At 39.7% G+C, this 25,693-nt stretch overlaps 1 protein-coding gene across 3 annotated transcripts in view; it reads left to right on the top strand.

Annotated features, from left to right (window-relative positions):
* Positions 1–230: 230 nt before the first annotated feature.
* CUL3 (cullin 3) overlaps positions 231–25,693 on the top strand; it is a 113,636-nt gene continuing 88,173 nt past the window's right edge. For 2 of the 3 annotated variants that reach the window (XM_002812925.6, XM_002812922.5), the window contains exon 1: positions 231–747. In XM_002812925.6, coding sequence (XP_002812971.2) covers positions 682–747 — 66 coding nt within the window. In that variant the 5' untranslated portion in view covers positions 231–681. Of the gene's footprint in view, positions 748–15,760; positions 16,028–25,693 lie in introns of those variants that run through there. The other variant, XM_063713069.1, reaches the window with a different exon arrangement.

Here is a 25,693-nt window from a genome sequence, read left to right as displayed (position 1 = left end):
CGCCCTCAGCCACGCCCCCTTTCCGCTTCCCCGCCCCGCCGGCCCCTCCCACTTCCTTCAATTCCCTGTTCCCCTCCTCCCCTCCGGTGGCGCCCTCCCTCTCCCGGGCTTCGCCCCGCCCACCAGAGGGCAGCGCGCTCGCCCTCTTCTCGCGAGATCTGAGCGGCCGCCGGGCTCCCCCCCACGCCGCGGCCGCCGGGCTCCCCCCTCCCGTCCTCCCACCTCCCTCCCCCGGCATCTCTCACTCTCCGGCTCTCCTCCCTCCCTCCTCCCCCCTCCACCCTCTGGGCCGGATCTCGTCTCGCTCAGGCGGAGGAGGAGAAGGAGGAGGAGGAGGACGACGTTCGGCCTGCGCAGTGAGATGTTTGTCCGTCGCCGCCGCCGCCGCCATCGCGGAGGAGCGCGATAAAGGGAGCCGAGCCGGGCGTGAGGGGGACCTCGCGGAGCCGCCGCGCCAGCGCAGCCCCCCAGCCGCGTCGGAGTAGCCGGAGCCCGAGCCGCCGCCGCCGCCGCCCCCGCCGCCGTCGCGGCTGCCCAGGGGCCGGCCAGCTCCCCAGCTCTGCCCGGGAGCCGCGCCGCCGCCGCCCCCAGCGTCGCCCCTAGCCTGCCTGCCCGCCTTAAATGTGACACCGGCGTCGCGGAGCGCGACCTGAAGCCGCCGCCGGGGAGGGGACGAGCACCATGTCGAATCTGAGCAAAGGCACGGGCAGCCGGAAGGACACCAAGATGCGGATCCGGGCCTTTCCGGTGAGTCTCTCCTCGGCGTCCGGGACCCCGGGGCTGGGGGCCGGGCCGAGAGCCGCGCGCGAGGCCCGGGCTGAAGTCCCCCAACAGGCCGCAGGCCCGGCCTCCCCTCCCCCACGCCCGCCGGCCGCGGGGCGCGAGCCTTCCCGGCAACCGGGCGGCGCGGGGCACCGGCGCGGCCGCCCTCCCGGGCCGTTCCCCGCGCCGGGAGCCCGGGCCTGGCGCCGCGCCCCTGTCCGGGAGCTGCTCCTAAAGCCGCTCCGCGGGCGTCGGCTGCGGCCGGGGCCCCTCGGCCGCCCCACGCCTCCCCACGTTGCCGGGGTTGTAGGCCCAGTCTCCGGCGCTGCTAGCAGCCGCGGAGTCCTCCCTGTGTGGGGCGTGTGTGGAACTTTTCACGTGGGGTTTCGTTACACTTTGAAAAATTACCCAGCGTAGCTTTTAGGGTGATGAAGGGGCTGCCCTCTCTCTCTCTCTGCCCCCCTCCCCAGGAAGGGCTATGCCATCAACCTGCCCCCGACGCAGTGACAGTGGTTCCACGGAATGCTCCGTGGTCATAAACTAGTAACATTGGGTGTATTCATAGCGTCTTTCATCCTACAAGCTTCCTAAGCACTTTACAAACTCTTGTGCAGGATTGCCTCGCCACTCGGAGGAAGGCCGGGGGGGGGGAGCAACAGAGAGCAAACCGGACAATTGGTTCTCCATTTCTCAGCCTTGGGAGCCCAAAGAATGAGTGTAGTCGCCTTGAGGAGTTGCTTTCTTTCATCGCTTTCAGTGACAGCAAACGTGTTCTGCTCAGAAACTTTTTCTTTTTTGGCATTACGTTGAGTCGTACCCTTGCGATGTTTAGTATATAGGATATAACTTTGGGTGTCAAATCTGGTTCAGCTACCCCATGGCAAGCAATTAAAATGTACTGTTAACGAACTGCACTTACTTGCCTATGTCGCTACAATAAAAGGCATACGTCAAGACAGACAAACTAGCAATCGGACAGAAGATTTTAAAAAGCAAAAGTAAAGAAAGATCTTGGTCTTCCCTTCTTAGATTCATGGATACTTCATATCATGTGCCGGCGAAAGAGGGGGATTTGTTGTCACTTTTTAAAGCATGCTTTTCCTGAGGTGCAGTTGCAGTGAGGAAAGACTTATCTTGATATGATTGCCCCAGTTGAGTCAAGTAATTTAGTGTCAGAGAACATGAGGACCTCTCTGAATTCCTAAAATTTAAAAGGATACCCCTCATGCAGAATTCTGAAATTGTAAGAACATAAATACTAAAGTCAGTGTGCGGAAACCTCTGCTTTGTGTAAATAGGTACGATGTATTTAGGAGAATTAAGTGTTTTGATAATAATTAAAGATTTTTTGAATGTTTCAAACTTTTTTCTAAGTAAACGTGAGAAATGTTGACAAGCGAGTACTAACGAAGCTTACTAGTATGTTTTCCCTTATAATTGGGCAAAGAGCTGGGTTATGCATTTGTGAGTAATATTAATTTTCCTACTAAATTCTGACCACTTTAGAGTTTAGAATTACTTAGAATTTTATAAAGTTAATAGTTTTATACAACAGATTTTCTTTTTTCTGAGACAGAGTTTCGCTCCTGTTGCCCAGGCTGGAGTGCAATGGCGTGATCTCAGCTCACCGCAACCTCGGCCTCCTGGGTTAAAAGCCTCCTCAGTAGCTGGGATTACAGGCATGCGCCACCACACCCGGCTAATTTCGTATTTTTACTAGAGACGAGGTTTCTCCATGTTGGTCAGGCTGGTCTCGAACTCCCGACCTCAGGTGATCCACCCACTTCGGCCTCCCAAAGTGCTGGGATTACAGGAGTGAGCCACCGCGCCGGGCCTATATATACAACAGGTTTTCTAGCAGTGTGTGCAGCCTTACACTACTCAATTCTTGAAGTCTCACGTTCTAAATAAGATTTTTTGCTAAAATGTGGAGTAACTCAAATTTGACATCAACTCACTCAAGTTAATGGCCTTCTGATTGACCAGTTGTACGTTCACGTATTTGTAATCAAACTCTTTGACCTCTTCAGGTTTCCCTGCTCTTACCTGTTTTGCCATCATTTAATTTGTTCAACAAATACTGAATATTACGTGCCAGGCGCTGTTCTGGGGGTCTGTCAGTATAGCTAGAAAGACCAAGATCCCTGCCTTTTGGAGCTAATATTGTTGGGGAGAAGAGGTGGGAGAGAATTTCGTTATTCCTTTAGCTGACCAGTATAATAACGTTGTGTGATACGTTACCACATAGTACTGGAACTGAATTTTTTTTTTTTAGCTTCGTTATGATTATGAGCTAATTTGGACCCATTCTGTCTATAACTTTTGCAGGTTTTTCTGAAAACCTTACATGAAGTAAGTGACTAGTTTTGATATTCAGTAGTTAATAGCTGCTGATTTCGAAAAGAAGAATTTTTCATTACTGTTTAATAAGTATTAATAACATTCCTAAGTGATTCCCATTGGAAAGAACTATTACAGTTTATGGCCCTTTGTTACAGATAGATGTATATCTCAGTGTTAGGGTATTTCATAGATTTATCTTACTAACCGTGTGCTTATAGACCTTCAAAATTCCTGTCTTCCAGATTGGCAGTCTTGTACATAACTACAGACTGCGTGAGTTGCTAGTCAAAAGTAGTTAATGCATAGTGTTCCGTAAAGAAAAAATATGGCCGGGCGCAGTGGCTCACGCCTGTGATCCCAGCACTTTGGGAGGCCGAGGCAGGTGGATCACCTGAGGTCAGGAGCTTGAGACCAGCCTGGCCAACATGGTGAAATCCCATTTCTACTTAAAATACAAAAAATTAGCGGGGCGTGGTGGCGGATGCCTGTAATCCCAGCTACTTGGGAAGCTGAGGCTGGAAAATCACTTGAACCTGTAAGGCCGAGGTTGCAGTGAGCTGAGATTGCGCCATTGCACTCCAGTCTGGGCAACAAAAGCGAAACTTTCTCAAAAAAAAAAAAATTGTTTATGGTTATACATATGTACATCCTTAATTGTTTATGGTTCCACATATGTACATATTTAAAAATTATTGTATTTTACATCTGTTGTTTGGATATATACTTACTGTAATTTAAGGGAAACTATAGTTTCACCAAAAGTGTCAAACACTCGGCCGGGGCAAGGTGGTTCACACCTTCACACCTGCAATCCTAGCACTTCGGGAGAGGCAAGGCAGGCGGATCACTTGAGGTCCTGAGGTTAAGAGTTGGAGACCAGCCTGGCCAACATGCAAACCCCTGTCTCTACTAAAAATACAAAAATTTGCCAGGTGTGGTGATACACGCCTATAATTCCAGCTACTCGGGAGGCTAAGGCATGAGAATCACTTGAACCTGGGAGGCAGAGGTTGCAGTGAGCCGAGATTGTGCCACTGCACTCCAGCCTGGGCAACAGAGTGAGACTCTGTCTCAAAAAGAAAAAAAAAAGAAAAGAAAAATTATATATGTTTAAGATGGACAACATGTTTTGATATATGTATACATTCTGACATGATTACTACCATCAAGCTAACACATAATCACCTCATCTTTTTTTTTTTCTGAGATGGAAACTCGCTCTGTCGCCCAGGCTGAAGTGCAGTGGCACGATTTCAGCTCACTGCAACCTCCGCCTCCTGGGTTCGAGGCGGATTCTTCTGCCTCAGCCTCCCGAGTAGCTGGGATTACAGGCGTGTGCCACCATGCCTGGCTAGTTTTTGTATTTTTAGTAGAGATGGGGTTTCGCCATGTTGGTCAGGCTGGTCTTGAACTCCTGACGTCGTGATCCGCCCGCCTTGGCCTCTCAAAGTGCTGGGATTACAGGTGTGAGCCGCCGCGCCTGGCCAATAGTTCTGTTTTTTATGTCTGTGTGATGAGAACAATTAAGATCTACTGCCTTAGCAAATGTAAAATATGTAATATAGTATTATTAACTGTTCTTAACCGTGCAGCACATTTGATCTCCACAATTTATTCATCTTAAAACTTGTATCCTTTGACCAAAATCCAGCCCCCCATTTCTTTCATTCCCCAGCCTAGGCCGCAGAGCAAGACTGTCTTAAAAAAAAAAAAAAAAAGTCTCAAGCACTCATCTCAGATTGTTTTACAAAATTAACTTGTAAAAAAGTATAGAATTGTGTTTTGAGATTGTTTTGTTTTCATTGCAAAATAGAGTGGTAATTGAACTTACCAGATATTTTATAGATACTACTCCAGATAAATTCCCATCAGTAATATCAGATTCTTTTCAGTGTTTTGAGTGCATTTTTTTTTCTTTTTTGAGACAGAGTGTTGCTCTGTGGCCCAGGCTAGAGTGCAGTGGCACGATCTTGGCTCACTGCAGCCTCCACCTCCTGGGTTCAACCGATTCTTGTGTCTCAGTCTCTCGAGTAGCTGGGACTACAGGTTTGCGCCACCACGTCTGGCTAATTTTTGTATTTTAAGTAGTGATGGGATTTCGCCATGTTGGCCAGGCTGGTCTTGAACTCCTGATCTCAGGTGATCAGCCCACCTCTGTTTCGCAAAGTGCTGGGATTACAGGTGTGAGCCACTGCATTTCAGCCTTAGTGCGTATTTTAAGTATACCTTCATCATTGTCTGTAGAAGTTATAATACACAACAGTTTAATGCACAATTTGCATTTTTAAATAGGCCTTTTCATAGAAATTCTTTTTAAGATGGAAGACAATAAGGACGTTTCTGTATTTGTAAGCTGTTGACAAAGGAAAAGTTTATTCCAGTTTATAAGCTTTCCTGCCTTGCACAAAATGTATCATTTTACATCTTTTTGATAATGTTTAAATTTTAATTTGTATGCAAAGGAACAAGGACCATGAAACTTTTTAAAGAAAGCAGGCAGTAATTGTGAAACTCCTGGAAATAATGTGGGTCTGGATCAAGTAATTCTGCCCTAGGGAGTCTCTTCCTTACTCCTGGGCTTTGTTCCACTATGTAGGATTAGTTGCTTTCAGGTAAACCTTTTATTATCTTTATCTTTGAAAAATCATTTCTTACCATTTTTACTGTCTGGGGTTTTGCCCACATGGGTTTGACGAGCTTGATTAGAATTGGAGGGGATATGTTTGAATGAAAATGCTGTCCTCTCCTGTATCAAATGGTAATGAAGCCTTTCTTGGCCTAGCCTTCAGAGTTTGGGAAACCTGTTATGAAGGTGACTGTCTCCAGAATGTAATCAGGCTCTTAAGATCTCTACCTTGGGGTCCTGGAAGTAGCTTCAGTTAGTTTATAAAAGCTTGCTAACTCATCATGAGAAAGAGTGTTATGATAAAATGCCCACTCCCTAATACTAGAGGAACTCCACCTGTGTAGCATGGACAGCAACTGTTTGGAAGTGATTGTTAGCTGGAACATACAGGGCGACTCACATTAGTGAAAGTTTTATGTTCGTTTGTGATATACTTAAGAACAGGAAGAGTCTAAGGACAGATGGGTACAGTTAATCGTTTTTTTTTTTTTTTCTTTTCTTCGAGCTACAGAAATGTTTGCCAGATTTGAGGGAACAGCTTTCATCTTCACAGTAGGTTTCTCTTTCTTAGGGAAGGTAGTTGTTGGCATAGTACTACCTGGACTGGTACATAGAGGAAAGCTGGATGGTAGTCTTGCAGATCACACTGAGCAGAGAATTAATTATAAATTTGCTTTTCATTTTTTATGTTATGAAACAAGGTGAAACAGATTCACTAAAGTGTTACTTACACTTAACTAATACTGTTTATAGTTTTGGGACAGCCAGTATTGTCATAGCTGTTAGTACTACTCTGACTTCAGAAGTTAGAAAAATAAAAGCATACAGTTGTTATTAACAAAGTATTTATTTTGCCTTGTCTTTCTAGATAGCAATTCAGAGGAACCTGGAAAATTATATTTCATATTACTATTTAAGTAATATGAACTATAATGTAAAAATTTGGCTTTTTAAGTAATACATAAATCACAAACTTGATTCAGACAAATTAGAGAATGCTTCATTTGTTTGTACATCATTCATTAAGTGAAGTTAAGGGATGAAAGCATTTGTCTAGTTCAGGAAGATTATATGATTAAGGCTAGAAAAAGTGGTATGCCTTTTCTTTATATTATACATTGGGAGACTTTAGAGGTAATTTTTTGTTATTTTCATTCCAGAGTACATGGATGGTCTTTAGTAGTCTTGTTAGGTTTATATAAAAGTTACTAGACAATTTGTGGTTTTAAATAATGCAACTTTTTTTTAAAAGTAGTTCTTGTTAGCCCATTGTAAGGTCAACAGAATGTAAAGGTATTACTAGTAAGAACAAATCACTGAGTTAACACATGAATTACAATTAGTAGTCTATCAATGTCTTGTGAAAACTATTCAACCATAGTCTGTTAAAGCAATGAATTTATTTTAGTAACTTTTCTAATTATAACAATGATGTATATTCCTGGTAGAAAAATTGGTAATTATCTAAATGTATAAGTAGGGAAATAAAAAAACACCTGTAATCCTACCACTTGGAAACAAACAACATTAACATTTTCATGTGTTTTTGGAATTTTAATTTCATACCGTTGGCTGAACAGACAGTAAAATTAAGGTAAGATAATCATTGTATATGCTGCTGTTAAAAAATTTCTTACTGTAATTTTTGAAAACATAGTTTTTAATGACTATCATACTTCAGTTTGCTTAACCATTTCCCTGTTGCCAAATATTTTCGTTGATTCCAGGGAGTCCATATTTTTTCTGTTAAAAAAGATTGCAACTGTGACTAGACACATAAATATTTGAGCCCATCTATGATTATGGAATTATTGGGCTGCACATAACTGAAATATATTACCTAATTGACCTCCATAAAGGTAATAATAATAGCTAACACTTTCTAAATGCTTATCATGTACTCTGCATATCTAAACTTACTCATTTGAGCAAACTATAGAATACTACTATTATCTGTTCTACAAATGAGGCTTTGAGAGGCTAAATAATTTGCTTAAGGTATTCTTCCAAGTGGCAGAACTAGGATTCACACCCAAGCAATCTGGCTCTAAAGTGAGCACTCTTAAGAATTAATTGTATTTCTCAAGATTGTATCCGTTTAACGTCTGTGTAGCAGTATCTTACCCAGCATAATGTATGTTTAATTTTATAGGTGAAAAAATAGTACTTTAATGCTTTAATTGGCATTTCTTTGACTACTTAGGAGAATAAAACTATGAATAGTCTGTAGAGAATTTTCATTATTTTTGCACTGGAGTATTCAACATATGAACATAGGGATGTGACTAAAAAGTAAAGAGACTGAAAGCATGGTAGTTAAGAGTGCGAGCTTGAATACCAGCTCTACGTCTTTCTAGCTGCATCACCTTTTTTTTTTTTTTTTTTTTTTTTGAGACAGAGTCTCGTTCTGTCACCCAGGCTGGAGTGCAGTGGCGTGATCTCAGCAAGCTCCACCTCCCGGATTCATGCCATTCTCCTGCCTCAGCCTCTCTAGTAGCTGGGACTACAGGTGCCTGCCACCACACCCGGCTAATTTTTTTGCATTTTTAGTAGAGACGGGGTTTCATTGTGTTAGCTGGGATGATCTCGATCTCCTGACCTCGTGATCCATCTGCCTCATCCTCCTACAGTGCTGGGATTACAGGCATGAGCCACCGCGCCCGGCCTCTAGCTGCATAACCTTTAACAAGTTACTTAACTTCTTGTAGCTTCAGTTTTCCCCTGTGTAAAATGAGACTGCTAATGAGACCCACCTTACAGGTTTGTTGTGTGATAAGTAAAATAAAGCTTTAAAATAGAACTTAGCACATAGTTAACTATTGTTATACCAATATTTAGCCATGATTAGGCCAATATTAAAATTGGATGTTGTTTTTGCAAGCAGTTACATTGAATGCCATACACTTATTTTAGCGATCCTGTCATTTTATTGTACAACTTCTAGAACTTAAGTTTTGAAAAGCCTGCAGAGCCAGTTTGTGAATCGTGCTAAGAAAGCATTCTCAAAGGATATGGGTTTAGTACCAATGGGCTACTTAAAGAATCCTGTTGGCTCTTGAGGGGTGGCTTCAGAAACAGAAGTTCCTATATGATTCACATGTAATCCTTGGAGTAAGTGTGTCACCTCTTGTAACTTTATTGAAGGAGTAAATATTCATTTGGTTTGCATGTTCTATAATATGTACGTTAAATGTGCATCTAAAAACACATCTAGTTTTTCTTTTTTCCTTCCTTTCCTCCCTTTCTCCTCCTTTTCTTTCACTCCTCCCCTCCCCTTTTTTTTCACTCCTGAACTAGGTTGTGGTCCCTGTCCAAAGCTTATGCCAGACACCCTTTTGAACCACGCAGCATTTAGCATAGTGTGAGTGGTTAGTGAATGATTGATTAAATGAGAAACTAGTCCTCTAAGCCAAACCATAGTAATTGATAAATTCAGTAAGTCAGCGCAAATGATGCTCTGAAATGTTTGAAGTTTTTGTAACTCTAAGTGAAGTCTTAAGATATAGTAGAGGGTCGTTAAAGATCATGTGGCACTTCTGTATGTAGCAGGGTAGTCAGCCTAGTCTCCTGGAAAAATGAGTTGAAATTGTCAGTGACCCTGAATTGGGAGTCAGAAGACTTAGTCTGCGGTCCAGTCTTTCTGTTTACTAGCTGTGCTCTACATTTCACTTCCTCCACCATGACTGCTCTTCGCATCTCATCCCTTCCTGTCACACTGTTAAATTGTACACTCTGGTCCCCTGTTTCTCAGGCTTATCTTTTTGAATTGAGGTTTCTATTTTTCTTATAGTCCTTGAATTATTGGGCCCAGATGTGGTTTATTGCCACGTCCATCATCATCTTTTTTGGCTTGAGAATTACTCTCCTGCTGTCTCCCTATGACCATCTGACTTCCTGAACTCATGCTCCCTCAGTCATTGAAGAGTTTAATACCTTCCTCACAGATACTATGTTAATACATTCCTCACAGATATTACGTCTAGCCTCTATCTTAATTTTGTTCATTGCATGTGGAGGTCATTCATTTATTCAATTTAAAATACATTTATTGTGTGTTGCTGCTATGGGTCAGGTCCTGGATCTACCGTGGCGATCAGACAGGCTTGTATTGCAGGGATCTTCATGCTTAGAGCTTGTCATCCTACTAGTGAAAAAATCTTCAAACTTCCATATTGCATTCTATCCTAGCTCTTCTGTTTGTTAGATGTAGGACTTTGAGCAAATCACTTAGTGTCTTGTCTGTTCCCTCTTTTGCAAAAAGGAAAAAATGATGATACCTATCTCATAAAATTGTTTTCAAGATGGAGTTAATACATATAAAGCTCCTTAGAATAGTCCTTGGCACATAATAAGCATTATACATAAATGCAAGCTATTATTATTTAATTATTCTATCTTGTTGCTTGGTTCCTTCTCATGTTAATGTGCCCTTTGATCTCAGGAAGACCCGTTTATTCTCCCAAGCCATGGTGCTCTCACTTCCACCTATGTTACCAGTTGCCCCTTTCTTACTGCCTCCCCAGAACAAGGCCAGAAATAGCAGCAGAAAGCATCTTGGATCGTTCTACCTATTTGCCCCCACTGAACATATTTTCTAGCTACTCCTGGAGAAAATTGCAAGACAGTGGTCTCTAATTTAGCTGGACTCTCAGTGCCTCTGAGCAGTTTCTTTTGTGTCCCTGGTCAGCTTCCTCTCCCCTTTATTGCCTGAGCTATTCCAAACTTTAATCATTGTCCTTAAGCTATCTATTGAGAATTCTCTTATTGCTCTTACTTCAAGAAACCTAACTACTACATCACTGTGAAAAGGAATGTAATTAGGTGAAAGTTCAAAGTTCATTCAGCATTCTTCCCTTTCAATTATGTTATTTAATCTGCATCTTTATTCATTCTCGACTCCTTCCCTCTGGTCTCAGAGAAGGAAGATGTCTTTTTCCTGTCTTCTGCATTATAGTAACTACCTCCTTTCACAGCCAAGATTCTTGAGAGAGGAGTCTCTATTTCCTTTTTTAGAGCATAATTTTCTTGAGGAGGCCTCAGTCTTTTTTATGACTTTGATCAGTACAGCAGTATGCACCCAGCATGTAGTACACAATGTTGAATAAAGGAACTAACAGACTCTTTAAGTTTGTTTCCTCCTCTTTAAGATGATAACTACAGCAGTCTTTCACAAATTGTGAGGATTAAATGAAATCATATCAGAAAATGCTTTCTAATAGTGGTATCACTAAGACATTTAGAAGAATTTCTCAATCAGAAAATCAAAATTTTCAACTATAATTCTGTTTCATGTAGGGCAGTTATTTTCAAACGTTTACAGGGAGCCTGGAGGGTGTCTAGGACCCAGGAGGCCTAGGAAGTGTTAAGTACAAATCTTCGAAATCTCCCTCTGTGGTCCTTGAGAGCAGCTCCTGTGTTACCATTTGTATATGGGGTTCTGTAAAAGATTTCATTTTAAGAAATTCTGTTAACCATTGCTTTAAAATCACTAGTAATAATTATTAATGAATCTTTTTTAAAGGTGTGGAGAATACTACTTGCTCAACTTGGTAACGGTTAATAGGAAATTGAGAACTGATCCTGTAGTTGCCTTAACTCCTAATCCAAATCTGTTGCTACTAGACAGCATTCTTTTTTTTTTAATTCAGTTTTAAAGTTGAAAATGTAACTAAGCAAAACTTCCTAATTTGACCTCCATTTAGTACTTGTAATCATTGAGAAAGGAATGGACCCCAATTTACTCTTTAAATGAGAAATGTTACTGCTGAGCAGATGAATAAAACGACTTCAAAGGGGAATTTTTACCTACTTTAAGAAAATACAAGATTCCTTAGAGATACTTTTTTATAAAAGCAAGCCATCATTGCTAAGAGGAATTCCTTGACATATGTGTTTGTAAGTCATTCTTACCTAAAACAGCTCTTAACTGAGCAACACTAAGCCTCTTCTGTTTGCCCTGTCCTCTCCAAAGTAATGGTGAAAAATTACTTTTTCTTTTTCATCTCCAATTCCTTTCCATTTCCACTAGAGGTTGCCTTATAAGATTAGTAGCAACTTTTTGAATGTCTGACTTGTGGTAGGCTGTTTTAGATACTTTGAACTAATTATCTGAAATCCTCAAAACAATTTTAAGTATAATGTGGTTACTCCTGTTTTAAATCTATTTGGGTCTCAGAGAGGACTAGTAAAATATTTGTGATATTACATATACACCTAGAGAAGGGCAGAGTTGGGATTCAGATTCCAGGTATGTCTGACTGAAAAGTTCATGTTTTCATTATACAGAAAATTAATTCTAAGGTTACCTTTTAAATTATTAGCCAGGGGCAGATCCGGGGACACTGAAGCTTATACAATGCACTACTCTCTTTACAAAAAGAATCTACCTTCAGGTTCCAGGCGTTGGAAGAAGCCTTCGTTAAGCTTCCTTCGTAAGCTTAAGTTTTACTGTTTAAGTAAATGGACCATTTATAAAAGTTATGAAAAACTTGGGAAATGTGTATTGTTCGTAACATTTGAATATATAACTTGTTTAAGGGGACCTTAGTGTGTATTGACTTGAATAAAGCAGTCAAAAGCATAACCTGTAAGAAAAGCTTATTATTACTAGTTGACCTATTTATGAGTTAACACTTTGCTACTTTAAATTGTAAGGCTGACGACACACATTAAAAAAATTTGATTAATAGAAATTTAAGTATATACTTAGCAAAAAGTGATTCCTTGAAGTTAATATGTTTAAAATACTTTGATTTTTAATTTTTTGTCTTTAAGAATATACTAAAGTGATAGATTAAACAGTAAAATGTATTAGAAATACAAAGATTAAATTCTCTAGTAATAATTTACTACTTCTGGTGTATGCAAATGAGACATGAAAGAAATATGCTTTTTTGATGAATGCTATCACTAGCCAAATAATAATTTGTGTGCTCTTATTTGTGTGCTCTTATTTGTGTTAGTATTTTAATTTTTGAGCACTAAAAGTGACTCTTGAAATCTTTTTGTGGTGCTATAACACCTGCAGACTGAGTAATTTATAAAGAACAGAAATGCGTTTTCTCACACTTGTGGGGAGGCTGGGAAGTTCAAGATCAAGGTGCTGCAGGTTCTGCTGTCTGGAGAGGGCTGCTGTCTGCTTCCAACACAATGTCTTGATGCATTGTCCTCTCAAAATCCTTTGGTGGGGACGAATCCTGTATCTGCACATGGCTGAGACAGAAGTGCAAAAAAATAAACTCTCTGTCAGCCTATTTTATAAGGTTACCTAATCCCATTCACAAGGGTTCTACCCTTATGAGTTAATCACTTCCTGAAGACCCCACATTTTTTTTTTTTTTCACTCTCACCCAGGCTGGATTGCAGTGGCTTGATCTTGGCTAACTGTAGCCACGCCCTCCAGGGCTTAATGGATTCTTTCACTGCAGCCTCCTGGGTAGCTGGGACGACAGATGCAGGTCAACAGCAATTTTTTTTTTTTTTTTTTTTTTGGTAGAGACAGGGTTTCACTGTGTTGCCCAGGCTGGTCTCGAACTACTGAGCTCAAATGATCCACGCACTTTGGCTTTCAAAAGTACTGGGATTACAGGCGTGAGCTACTGCACCTGGATTGCCGTACCTTTTAATACTTTTAAATTGTTGATTAAATTTCAACATGAATTTTGGAGGAGACACAGGCATTCAAACCGTAGCAGAGACTTTTGAGAGAGTCTGTTCTTTCTCAACAGATGAGGAAACAGAGGTCTAGAGAAAGTGGTTTACTGAGGGATACACTCCTGACTTGAATTTATGGAAGGACCATGACCAGAACCTTGATTTCTGGTTAAAAGCTCTTTTCTCTTTAGCAGACTGAAACAAACATGTAGCCATAGTAACTCAATGTTAACACTGGCCTATTTAATTATAAAATGATTTCTCGGTATTGAGCACTCTGATGATTTGAGTTGACATGGTACCCTGGAAAGACACTCAGCTTAGGACACTTGGACTCCTTCATTGCTCTGTGTGATCTTGGATAAGCTTCCTTAGCCTTAGTTTCTTCTTTGTGAAATGAAGAGGTTTTAACTTGGGATTACCTTAGGCTTATTCTAGCTCCAAAAATTTCAGTAAAAGACAATTGTGTTTATACATAAATCTAGGCACCGACTACTAGTGTCTTTTCCTGTGGCCTTTGTCTGAAATATTTTGTGTGATGTTGCAAAAATTACTTACTTTTTTAGTCTTAGATTTTTCTTTATGAATGGTATGGTTCAGTGATGATGGTTAAGTTCTAATGTGAAGCAGTGGGAAAGTTAGCTGTGTTCTTGTGTACATTTTTTTGGTGAGTTGACAGTTGTAGGAAAGTTTTAAACAGACTTATAGCAGATTTTTGTAACAATTTTGTGTCATAGACCATTTGCTGTCATATCTTACTTGATTATAGTTAGAATCATTCAAAGACAGAGCAAACTGGCAGTTCGGTATTTTGTATTTTTTTTCCTTTCCGTTTGGGTTATGTGTAATTGATTTAGGTACAATCAATTTGTCATTGTCTTACAGTTTATAGAGTTTTTATACATTATCATAGATGAATGTGTAAAAAGTAATTTTATATACATGTGACCCATGTATGTATAAATAGTAGTGTTAAATTGTATAAATAGTAGTGTTTTGGATTTCATAGTATATTGGGAAATACAACAAATTTTATTTTAAAGTGTTGATTTTAGATATAATCACTAATTTTCTTAATACAGAGCGTCTGTAGGTACGATGTTTGAATTCTAGTTATTATGACTACTGTGTTTTTTGGATAAAATGTGTTTAAGGGATTCCTGTAACATCTCTTTTTTTATGGGTGGAAATAGCACCAATAGTAGGACAGTGACAAGCTTTTTACCTCAGTGAGAATACTTACATTATTGTATCTTATTTGTTGTGGTCATTACCACATTTTGAAATGTTATACATACCTTTTTTTCCATATATGCGAAAGTCATTCACAGAGATATAGTTGAAAGAGTTGTTAGTACTTTTAGCTCAATTGCTCTGTGACTTAAATGGACTTAAATAGGCTAATCTGGAAGCTTGACCTTGTGTCTTTGAAAAAATTGTTTCACATTTCCCAAATTCTCAAATTGAGTTTTGGATAGCCTGCTCATATTGAGGACTGAAATGCAAATCATAGTTGAACCTTCTATTGATGATTTAACTTTCTCATTATGAATGTTACTGTTCTGTAATTTAATGATATTAGAGCCCAGTTGAATGTCTATCGGGTTGTGATTTCATGGAATTGTCCCATGCTGCTGTGCTTTTCTAATTGATAATCTTTTTTTTTCTTTTTCCTTGACATCAGCTCTTTTTTTGGCAGCACTCCCCCACTCCCATCTGTTCTCCACTGTAACCAGAGAAACCAGTTAACCAAACATCAGTAGTTTTTACATTCAGTTTTAAGTCACTAATCAAGGCTACATGTCTCTTCTGCATAGGCAAGGAAGAAACAAACATATTTATTGAGCAAGTGCTGTGTGCCAGATGCTTTCACAGACTTTCTTAATTACCCCACAGTCCACCGTCTCACATTTCTTTGGCCACAAGCAAATGAGGAAAGTGAGCTTTGAAAGGTTAATTTGTTCAAAGTCTGTTTGAATGTGTCCCACTGGGCTGTTTTTCTCAAAGCTTGGATCTTTGGCTATATTTTTGATGGTTGACGTTGATTAAGGAATAATTGATGGATAAATGGTATTATTGCAGATGTCTTAAGTAATTGTATACTGGTTGGTCATCAAATAAGACTCCTTATCATTAACTGCAAATGGACTGTATTCAGATCATTTTTTTTTAATATTATCTATACATTGTGCCACGCATTGTAAGGGGTACAATAACATAAAGAATCTACTCTGAGGTGCTTATCTACTCTGAGGTGCTTATAGTTTGGGAGGGAGCTTCCTTATGTAATTAATAGCTTAGTTGTATCAGATTTAAAAAATACTGCCATTCCTCAGATACTTGTACCAGAGCTTTTTTTTTTTTTTTTTTTTTTTTGAGGCTGGAGCTTGAAATTAAGATCAAGTATTTTCCCTTGTTTATTTTTTTCTAGCTGTGTCATTCTGAATTGCCTGGAATTTCAAATTCTCACCCTTTCCCCCACCCACCCTGTTCTAAATTTTTTCTTGTAGAAAATTATTCACAGAGGACTAAAGACTTCTTGTCCTTTGTATGTAGTAGATGTTAAGAATTCACTTCTTTTCATTTAGTTTTAATTTGTCTCACGATGTAGTTCTCTCAGTAATCACAGAACCTTCAAGATGTGTAAGTATATAATAGACTGACATCCTTTCAAATTCAGGCATTTTGAAGGTTATATTTTTTATATCATCTGAAGTAATGTAAATGAAAAGATTTTGCTTTAAAGAAAACAAAGACCATTATAGATTTATTTTTGTTATTGATACTTTTCTGATGAGAAAATTGTAATCCTGGATTGGAGGGAGGTAAGGAGGCAAAGATCACTTTTAAAAATTAAATTCTTGACTTGGTTTTTAAAAGTCTTACTAAACTATAAACATTTAAGAATCCTTAATTATATCTTTCCTTTAAAAAAGCTTTTGTTTCTTTTTCTGCTGAATGAATTTACTTTGCTTGCTGATCATTTTGTAACTTGGCCTTCTTGGGGAAGGGTCCTGTATACATCTGATAATTAGATAGCAAATATTACATGTTTGTGTATATAGATGATAGATGTGTGTGCAGTGTATTTTATTGTTTTGCTGACGCATTGGTTGCTAGATCCGTTAGTGTATTTGCAGTTATTGCAACTTAATCAGTTTATCAATGGGGTTAAAGCCCTGCTCAAATAATTTAGAATGTTACTTTAGAAGAATGTTACTACTCTTTTAAAAAATATATTAATACATAAAGTTAGAGCCTTTAAATTTTATTGCTCCTGGAATGAAGTATAGCCTAAAGTTTTTATTGTTAACATATTGATGAGGTGAGAGTTGAACATTTAGTCATTTAAAAAATTTTTCAGTAGCAGTTAATGTTGCTTCTGTGTCAGGGATGGGCAAGTGGAAAGATTAAAGCTCATTAGTAACATCATTATTTTGCTAAGGCTGTTGACGTGCATTTGATGCCAAGACCCCATCATGTGTATGTATTAATCTGCACTTGAAGCCCATTTCATTTGATATGTAGTTTTTGGACTTGTTTGATTTAGGGAAAGATTGTAGCTTATTGATCCGCTTCTGAAGGGCCTATTTGGTCTACCGTTTTTTTCCCAGTTAATATTTATTAGTAAAATTAATGATTAAGCAGCCTTCTGAGTGAGGCCTGTAGTTAGGTGAATGGGAAAAATCTGAAAATATTGCTTGATGTAAAGTTTAAAAGTGTGTTACTTGTACACTACTTCTGTTAGAAAAAGATTTGATTATTTAAAAATTAGATTAATTGCTGAGGGTAAACACATTCAACGGTTTTCCTGTATCATTGTGCCTTATAGGTAAAAAGTTTGTGTTGTCAAAATTACATTGGTATAACATGGATAAAGTAGTATTCATTCAACAGACATTTGTTTACAACCTTCTATGTGGCATTGAAGAAAAATGCATAATCTCTTAAGAAGCCCATAGTCTAGTGGAAGAAGGTGCATGAACAGATAATTAAGCTACATGGGAGTACAGTGATGGTTACAAACTGTCACTAGTAGTTATAGACTATCACCACATTCCCATATAAATGAAAATACACTACAGTTTATTTAGTGTATAGTTAAGTAAATATAGTTTACACTATAAAATATCATGGAAGAACTGAGAAGGAGTTGTTAACTTTGCTTGAGGAGTTCATTGAAGGATTCTTAGAGGTTATGACACCTGAGCTGTGTTCAGAAGATATGTGTAAAGAATCAGATAAAGAAAAGGCAAAGCAAAGGAAGACCAAAAGCAGGGGGAAAAAAAGACATGGGAACTGAAATAAGTGGGGAGGGGCTGTGACAGTGATGAAAATAGAGTGAGAAACAGCAAGTTGTATATTAAGAATTCCCATTGGTTTAATGTTGTTAGGAAATACATGTCAGACAGGTGTGGAGAAGTGAGCATAAACTGGGTCTATGCCTACTATGCTACCATAGAAGGGTTTTGAACAGGGTCATGGTGTACCTATGTTTATTTTGATTGTGATTTTGAGGGAGGTAGATTCCATGAGGTTGGAGTTCATAGTGTTTGGAAGGCTCTTGCAGTGAACTAGGTGAAAGGATTTTTTTGTTTTTTTTTTTTTTTTGAGACGAAGTCTCACTCTGTTGCCCAGGCTGGAGTGCAGTGGTGCAATCTTTGCTCACTGCAAACTCCACCTCCCTGGTTCACACCATTGTCCTGCCTCAGCCTCCTGAGTAGCTGGGACTACAGGTGCCCGCCACCACGCCCGGCTAATTTCTTTTGTATTTTTTAGTAGAGACGGGATTTCACCGTGTTTGCCAGGATGTTCTTGATCTCCTGACCTTATGATCCACCCGCCTCAGCCTCCCAAAGTGCTGGGATTACAGGCGTGAGCCACTGCGCCCGGCCTAGGTGAAAGTTTTAAGACAGTAGTAAAGTTGACCCTTGAACAACATGGGTTTGAACTTCATGGATCCACTTATTGCATGGGTTTTTTTCCAATAAATATATTGGAACACTTCATGGAGATTTGAAAATACTCACAAGATGAACTGTGTAGCCTAAATAACAACAAAAAAATAATGTTATGAATGCATACAATATATGTAGATGCTAGTCTGTGTGTCATTTACTACCATAAAATATACACAAATCTATTATAAAAAGCTAAAATTTATTAAAACTTAGGCACGCACTTACAGATTGTACATGGTGCCATTTGCAGTCAAGAGAAATGTAAACAAGTGTAAAGATGCAGTATTAAACTGTAACTGCATAAAATTAACTGTAGTACATATTGTATTGCTGTAATACATTTTATAGCCACCTCTTGCTATTATCAGGGTGAGCTCAGATGTTGCAAGTATGCACTTAATATGCTTTGTGGCTAGGTGCAGTGGCTCACACCTGAAATTGGAGCACTTAGGGAGGCTGAGGTGGAAGGATTGCTTGAGCCTAGGAGTTGGGGTTTTGTTTTTTTTTTTGAGATGGAGTCTCACTCTGTTGCCCAGGCTGGAGTGCAGTGGCGCGATCTCGGCTCACTGCAACCTCCGCCTCCTGGGTTCACGCCATTCTCCTGCCTCAGCCTCCCGAGTAGCTGGGACTACAGGCGCCCACCACCACACCCGGCTAATTTTTTTGTATTTTTAGCAGAGACGGGGTTTCACCGTGTTAGCCAGGATGGTCTCGATCTCCTGACTTGGTGATCCGCCCACCTTGTCCTCCCAAAGTGCTGGGATTACAGGCGTGAGCCACCATGCCCAGCCCAAGCCTAGGAGTTTTAACACCACCCTGGGCAACAAAGCAAGACTCCCATCTCTGCAAAAAAAAATTAAAAATGTTAGCCACGCATGGTGGCACACACCGGTAGTCCCAGCTGCTCAGGAGGCTGAGGCGAAAGGATCCCTTGAACCTGGGAGTTTGAGGCGGCAGTGAGCTATGATTGCACCACTGCACTCCAGCCTTGGTGATAGAAGAAGACCTTGTCTAAAACAAAAACGAAAACAAACAGAAAAATACCTTATGACTAATCATCTTCGTGTGAGCAGTTTCTCTCTGTAGTGTAGTAAAAAGTTTTCTTTTGTGGTTTTCACATATTTTTCATTATGTTTAGTGGAATACTGTAAACCTGGAATAACACGATGGAACCCATTCGACGTGCCCCCAGTGAACCTGGAAGTGCTCCCCAAAAGCAGAGAAAAGTCATGACGTTACAAGAAATTGTTGAATTGCTTGATGTGTACTAGATTAAGTTCTGTAGCTGTGGTTACCTGCCATTTCAAGGTAAATGAAGCCAGGACCATTGTTAAAAGGAAGTTTGTGAAGCCGTCGCTACACCTGTGCCAGCTGGTGCAAAAACCCTGTGCTTTTTGCAAAATACTTTTTTATTTCATATTGAATATGCAGCTTGTCTGTGGGTGCAGGATTGCTGTAAGAAAAGTATACCTACTGATTCTAATATGATCAGAAAAGCATATGATAAGAAAAGCAAAGTCATTATATGACAAAGTCAAAGGAAGGTGAAGGATCTAAAGCTGGAGAATATAATGCCAGCAAAGGATGGTTTGATAATTTTAGAAAGAAGTTTGGCTTAAAAAATGTAAGGTAATAGGAGAAGCAGCTTCTGACATTGAAGAGGCAGCAGACAAGTTCCCAGACACCATCAAGAAAATCATTGAAGACAAAGGTTGTGTGCCTAAACAGGTTTTTGATGTAGACAAAAGTGCCCTATTCTGGAAAAAAGTGCCACAAAGGACATTGACTAGTAAGGGAGAGAAGCACATACTAGGGTGTACAAGGCAGGAAGGGGGATAAGCTAACTCTGCTGTTTTGTGCAAGTGCAGTCAGGTTTTTGATTAGGGCTGACTTTATCTATAAATCTACTAACCCCTGAGCCTTGAAGAGAAAAGATAAACACTAGCTGCCAGTCTTTTGGTTGTACAAAAAGGCCTGGCCTGGACAGTGAGAACTCTTTTTCTGGATTGGTTCCATCAGTGCTTTGTCCCTGATGTCAGGAAGTACCTTGTCAGTAAGGGGACTGCCTTTTAAGTATTTTTTCTACTGGACAATGCACCTAGCCACCCAGAATCTCATGAGTTCTTCAACACTGAAGGTGTTGAAGTGGTATCCTTGACCTTAAATAAAGTGTTTTTAATTCAGCCTGTAGATGGGGAAGGTGGGGGGTTAATAAGGACCTTTAAGGCGCATTAAATGCAGTAGTAGTAATCTATGGAAAAGATTGTCATTGCTATGGAAGAGAACCTCAATAGAGGGAACATGATGAAAGTCTGGAAGGGTTACACCATTGAAGATGCCATCATTGTTAAAAAGCCATGAAAGCCATCTAGCCCGAAATGATACATTCTTGCTGTAGAAAACTGTCCAGATGTTGTACATGACTTCCCAAGATTTACAGCAGAGCCAGTCAGAATCATGAAAGAGTGTGGTAAAGTGGGAAGCAAAGGGTTTCAGGATACAGATCTTGAAGAAATTCAAGAGCTAATGGACATCACACCGGAAGAATCAACAGAAGATGACTTGATGGAGATGAGCGCTTCTGAACCAGTGACAGATGATGAGGAAGATGTAGAAGAAGCAGTGTCAAAAACCAAATTGACATTAGAGAATCTGGCAGGAGGTTTCTGATACTCAAGAATGCTTTGACTTTTATGACATGGACCGTTCTGTGATGTGGGCACTGAAACTTAAAACAAACAGTGGCAAAAGGTTTGGGACCAGATAGAAACATTTTTAGAGGAATGAAAAAGCAGAAAAGTCAGGCAGATTACAGTGTGTTTTTGTAAAGTTACAGAGTATGGCTGCCTCTCCTGCCTCCCCTTCTACCTCTCCCTCCTCCATCTCTTGTGCCTGTGCCACCCCTAAGACACCAACTACTTCTCTTCCTCCTACACCTCAGCCTACTGAATGTGAAGACCAGAAGGATGGGGACCTTTATGACAATCCACTTCCACTTATTGAATACCAAATACTTTTTCTTACAATGTTCTTAATATTTTTTCTCTTTATTCTAAGAATACAGTGTGTAATACATGCAACATAGCAAACAGGTGTTAATAGACTGTTGATGTTATTGGTAAAGCTTTGGGTCGACAGTAAGCTATTAGTAGTTGGAGGACTTAAAAGTTATACACAGTATTTTTACTGCACAGGAGGTCAGTTTTTTCTAACCGCCACATGGTTCAGTGGTCAGCTGTATTTGGGATGAAAAAATGGGAACATATTTGAGAAATACCTTGGGCTTAATGTCAGTAGTACTTGATGATTGGATAAGAAGGAGATGAGAGATAAGAAAAAATATAAGGCTTATGCTTCTAGCTTGTATAATTAGGTAGTTTGTATTGCCACAACTGAATTAGAGATTACAGGAAGAAGGTTTGGGCAGGTTTGGATGGTGAGTTATCAGGGATTTTTGACACGATGAGTTTGATCTGTGTCTGGAGCATTTGATTGGAGATGTGTAGCAGGTGGTTGAAACAAGAGTTTTAGACTTTGGGGGGAAGATCTGGGCAGGCAGTATAGATTTGGGAGCCACTAATATAAATGCCAGTACAGAAGTCCCCACCCCATCCACAGGGAATCTGTTTATTCCAAGACCCCCAGTGGATACCTGAAACCATATAGCCCTGAGCCCTATATGTACTGTTTTTTCCTATGACGTTTAATTTACAATTTAGAAACAATAAGAGATTAGCAACAACAATAATAAAGTGGAACAATTATAACTATATTGTAATAAAAAAATGAATGTGGTCTCTCAAAATATCTTGTACTGTACTTAACCCTTGTGATGGTATGAGATGATACACTGCCTATGTGATGAGATGAAGTAAGGTGAATGATTGTGGCCATACTTCTGTAGTTTTGAGTTACGACAGCAAAACTAGTGCAGATTCTTTTTCCTTCTCCACAGTTTCGTGGATAGAAGAAGATGTGTTCTTTTTTTTTTCTGAGACAGAGTCTTGCTCTGTTGCCCAGGCTGGAGTACAGTGCCACAATGTCAGCTCAGTGCAACCTCCACCTCCTGGGTTCAAGTGATTCTTGTGCCCTAGCCTCCCAAGTAGCTGGGATTACAGGTGTGTGCCACTGCACTCATCTAATTGTATTTTTAGTAGAGATGGAGTTTCATCATGTTGGCCAGGCTGGTCTTGCACTTGTGGCCTCAAGTGAACTGTCCACCTGGGCCTCCCAAAGTGCTGGGATTACAGGCGTGAGCCACCACCCTGGCCAGAAGATTTGTTCTTAACATAGATCTTAGCAGTCTCAGCATACCTTTTTTTTTTCCTTATTAAGTAGAGAACTTTTACCTTTTCACTTAAAGGAAGCACTTTATTGCTTCTCTTTGGCATTTCTGAATTGTCAGTATCACTACTCTTGTGGTTTGGGGACAGTATTAAGTAAGATAAACATTGCCTGGACATAAGCATTGTGATTTTGATCTGATAAACCAGATGGCTGTTAAGTTACCAAGTTTTTAACGGGTGTGGCGTGTGTAACATAGTGTGGAAATGCTGGACAAAGATGTAATTCAGGATTCACATCCTGAGTGGGATGGCATGAGATTTCATCATACTACATAAAATGGCATGCAATTTAAAATTTATGAATTGATATTTCTGGAATTTTTCATTTAATATTTTCAGGCAGTGGTTGGTTGCTAGTAACTTAAACCAAGGAAGGTGAAACTGTAGATAGGAGGACTGTTGTAGTTTATCTTCTTTAAGATATGGACAAACTTGGGAAATCTGATAGAAATTAGGGACCTACCCTCCAGAAAAGAAGTGCACACACAGTATACTTGGAAAGTTCTGTTTATTGTTTTAGGAACCTCTGGAATCCCTCTTAAGTTTTAGAACCCTACATGTACGGATAATAGATGTAACCATGACAACGAATGAAAATGCATAGGGACCCAGTAGAGAGTGACAAGAGCCAAGGACAGAGTTCTCAGGATGAAAATGATTTAAATGGCTCTGGAAAAGTAGTATACAAGAGATGCAGGGGAATAATGTTTTCTAAAAGAAAGCTACGTTATACTGAAGTGCGTTTATCATAGTGTTACTCTTAAGGTGCCTTTGTTTTAGCTCATATCTGTATATTTGCTAAGCTTGAAAAAGCTGTATTTCTTTCTGACATTTATTTGATGACTGTTGATGAGAGTTCAAGAGATTCTATCATTGGGCACTTTCCTTAGTTGATGTATGAGGGATTATACTGTGCTCTGGGCTACGTTAAATCTACTGACATTCTCATTTAATCTTCATGACAGCCCTTTGAGATAGATACTGTTAATGAACCCAGGACTTAATTTTCTCAAGGTCACATGGCTTGTGAGTAACAAAGCTGTGGCACAAACCTAAGCCTGTCTGACAGCAAAACCTATGTTCTCTACCAATATACTAACTGTGTTTACCAAGATAATCTGTGACTGTGACGTTACTTTACCATATTAGCACAATGGAATGTGACATTAGTCCACTGATTTGGACTAGGTTTTGGGATATATAAGTTCTAATCCCAGCTGTATGATTTTGGGTAAGTCATTTAATCTCTCTGGGTCTATTTTCATTGTCGTCTTTTTTTTTTTTTTTTTTTTTTTTTTGAGACAAAGTCTTGCTCTGTTGCCTAGGCTGGAGTGGGCTGGCGCAATCTCGGCTTACTTCAGCCTCTACCTCCCAGGTTCAAGCGATTTTCCTGCCTTAGCTTCCCCTGTAGCTGGGATTACAGGCATGCACCACCACATCTGGCTATTTTTTGTATTTTTAGTAGGGATGGGGTTTCACCATGTTGGCTAGGCTCGTCTCGAACTCCCAACCTCAAGTGATCTGTCCACCTTGGCCTCCCAAAGTGGTGGGATTACAGGCGGGAGCCACTGTGCCTGGCTCTTCTTCTCATTTGTTAGAAAAATTTTTAACCTTAGCTATCACCAGAAGGAACTTTTTTCCTGCAGCCCCATCTCTTATCTATCAATAAGGCATGAATTTAAAAAGAAAAAAAAAAAACACTACATACAACCTTGTGTAATAAAACAGCTCTTGATGTATATATGTGAAAATGGTTATGTTATAATAATGTGAGAGTACTTTTACAATGTTTGAAGCCTCTTGGTTTTATAGTTTTAAAATTCTTAAGCTTCTAGTAGAAAAATTTTGTAATTTACTCTGGATAGAGACATTTTAATACTTTTTCTGGCTTTCAGGGGATCTTAGGTTATAGAGCCTGAAAAGATCATTTGATGTTTTGCTCAGCTATTGGCAGTATAGGTATCTTTGAGGCTTATAGTTGACATTAACTTTGCTCTTTTTTGAAATTGTTCTGAGTATTTTACTTTATCTATTTGTTACTCAATGTCAAGAGATAGTGTCTTAGTTTGCTTTATTAGAACCTCAGCATATGCAATCAACAAACTAAAACCACACTGCACATACACAGCTATGGTATTTGAGGCCATCATTATTACATGGCCTTGAATCTTCTGTTTGTGAAAAGTTAGCCGCATCAGTACATTTTATATGGATGACATCCTGTCTATCAGGATATCTGATTAAAAAGAGGTAGCAGTATAGGTGTGGGGTAAATTCTTTTACAGTCATTTGTTAAAAGTCTCTGACAGACTTAGGTCTTGCATAGGATTTCGGTAAAAGAAAAGAAATTGTTCTGTTAAAGTTCCTTCTTAAGCTCTCCAGAAAAGATTAGAATAACAAGACTCAGTTTGAGTCATTTGCTTAAGGATCCTCTTGATTGAGAGTTGAGCTGGTATTTTACTGCCAGGGTGACTAAAATAACTATTTTGCCTACTCCTTCCTCTTTTCACATTCATACACATCAGACATGACTTGGAGAGGATTCCACTAACTCAGTACTTTATATCCAGTTCAGATCAGAAGTATGTGTGAAGCTGATCAATGTTGCTTAGGTTGTAAATGCAGAACTTGGAGATTTTATGTGGCATTTACTGGCATTTACAAAGGGGTCATTAATCATATATTAGCAGAAAATCGGTCACCAAAATATGAATCCTTGTTATGTGCCATATCCTGTTTTAGAGGCTGAGGAATCTGGCAGTGAAAAAAAGATCCCTGCCTTCATGAAGCTGACATTTGGTTGTAGAGAGGGAGACCAGGAAAATAATGAAGAATGTGGGTTGGAGTTGGGGATCAGTAGTGAGGTGAGGCTGTTACTGTAAATAAGGTGGGCATTTAAAACTTCACTGTAAGATGACAGTTGAGTAGAGGTTTGAGCCATGCAGGAAACTGAGGGAAGAACATTTCAGACAGAAAGAATAGCAAATAGAAAGACACTGAAA

The sequence above is a fragment of the Pongo abelii genome, chromosome 11, assembly GCF_028885655.2.
Source record: "Pongo abelii isolate AG06213 chromosome 11, NHGRI_mPonAbe1-v2.0_pri, whole genome shotgun sequence".
NCBI lineage: Eukaryota > Metazoa > Chordata > Mammalia > Primates > Hominidae > Pongo > Pongo abelii.
This window is presented reverse-complemented; position numbering and strand designations above follow the sequence as displayed.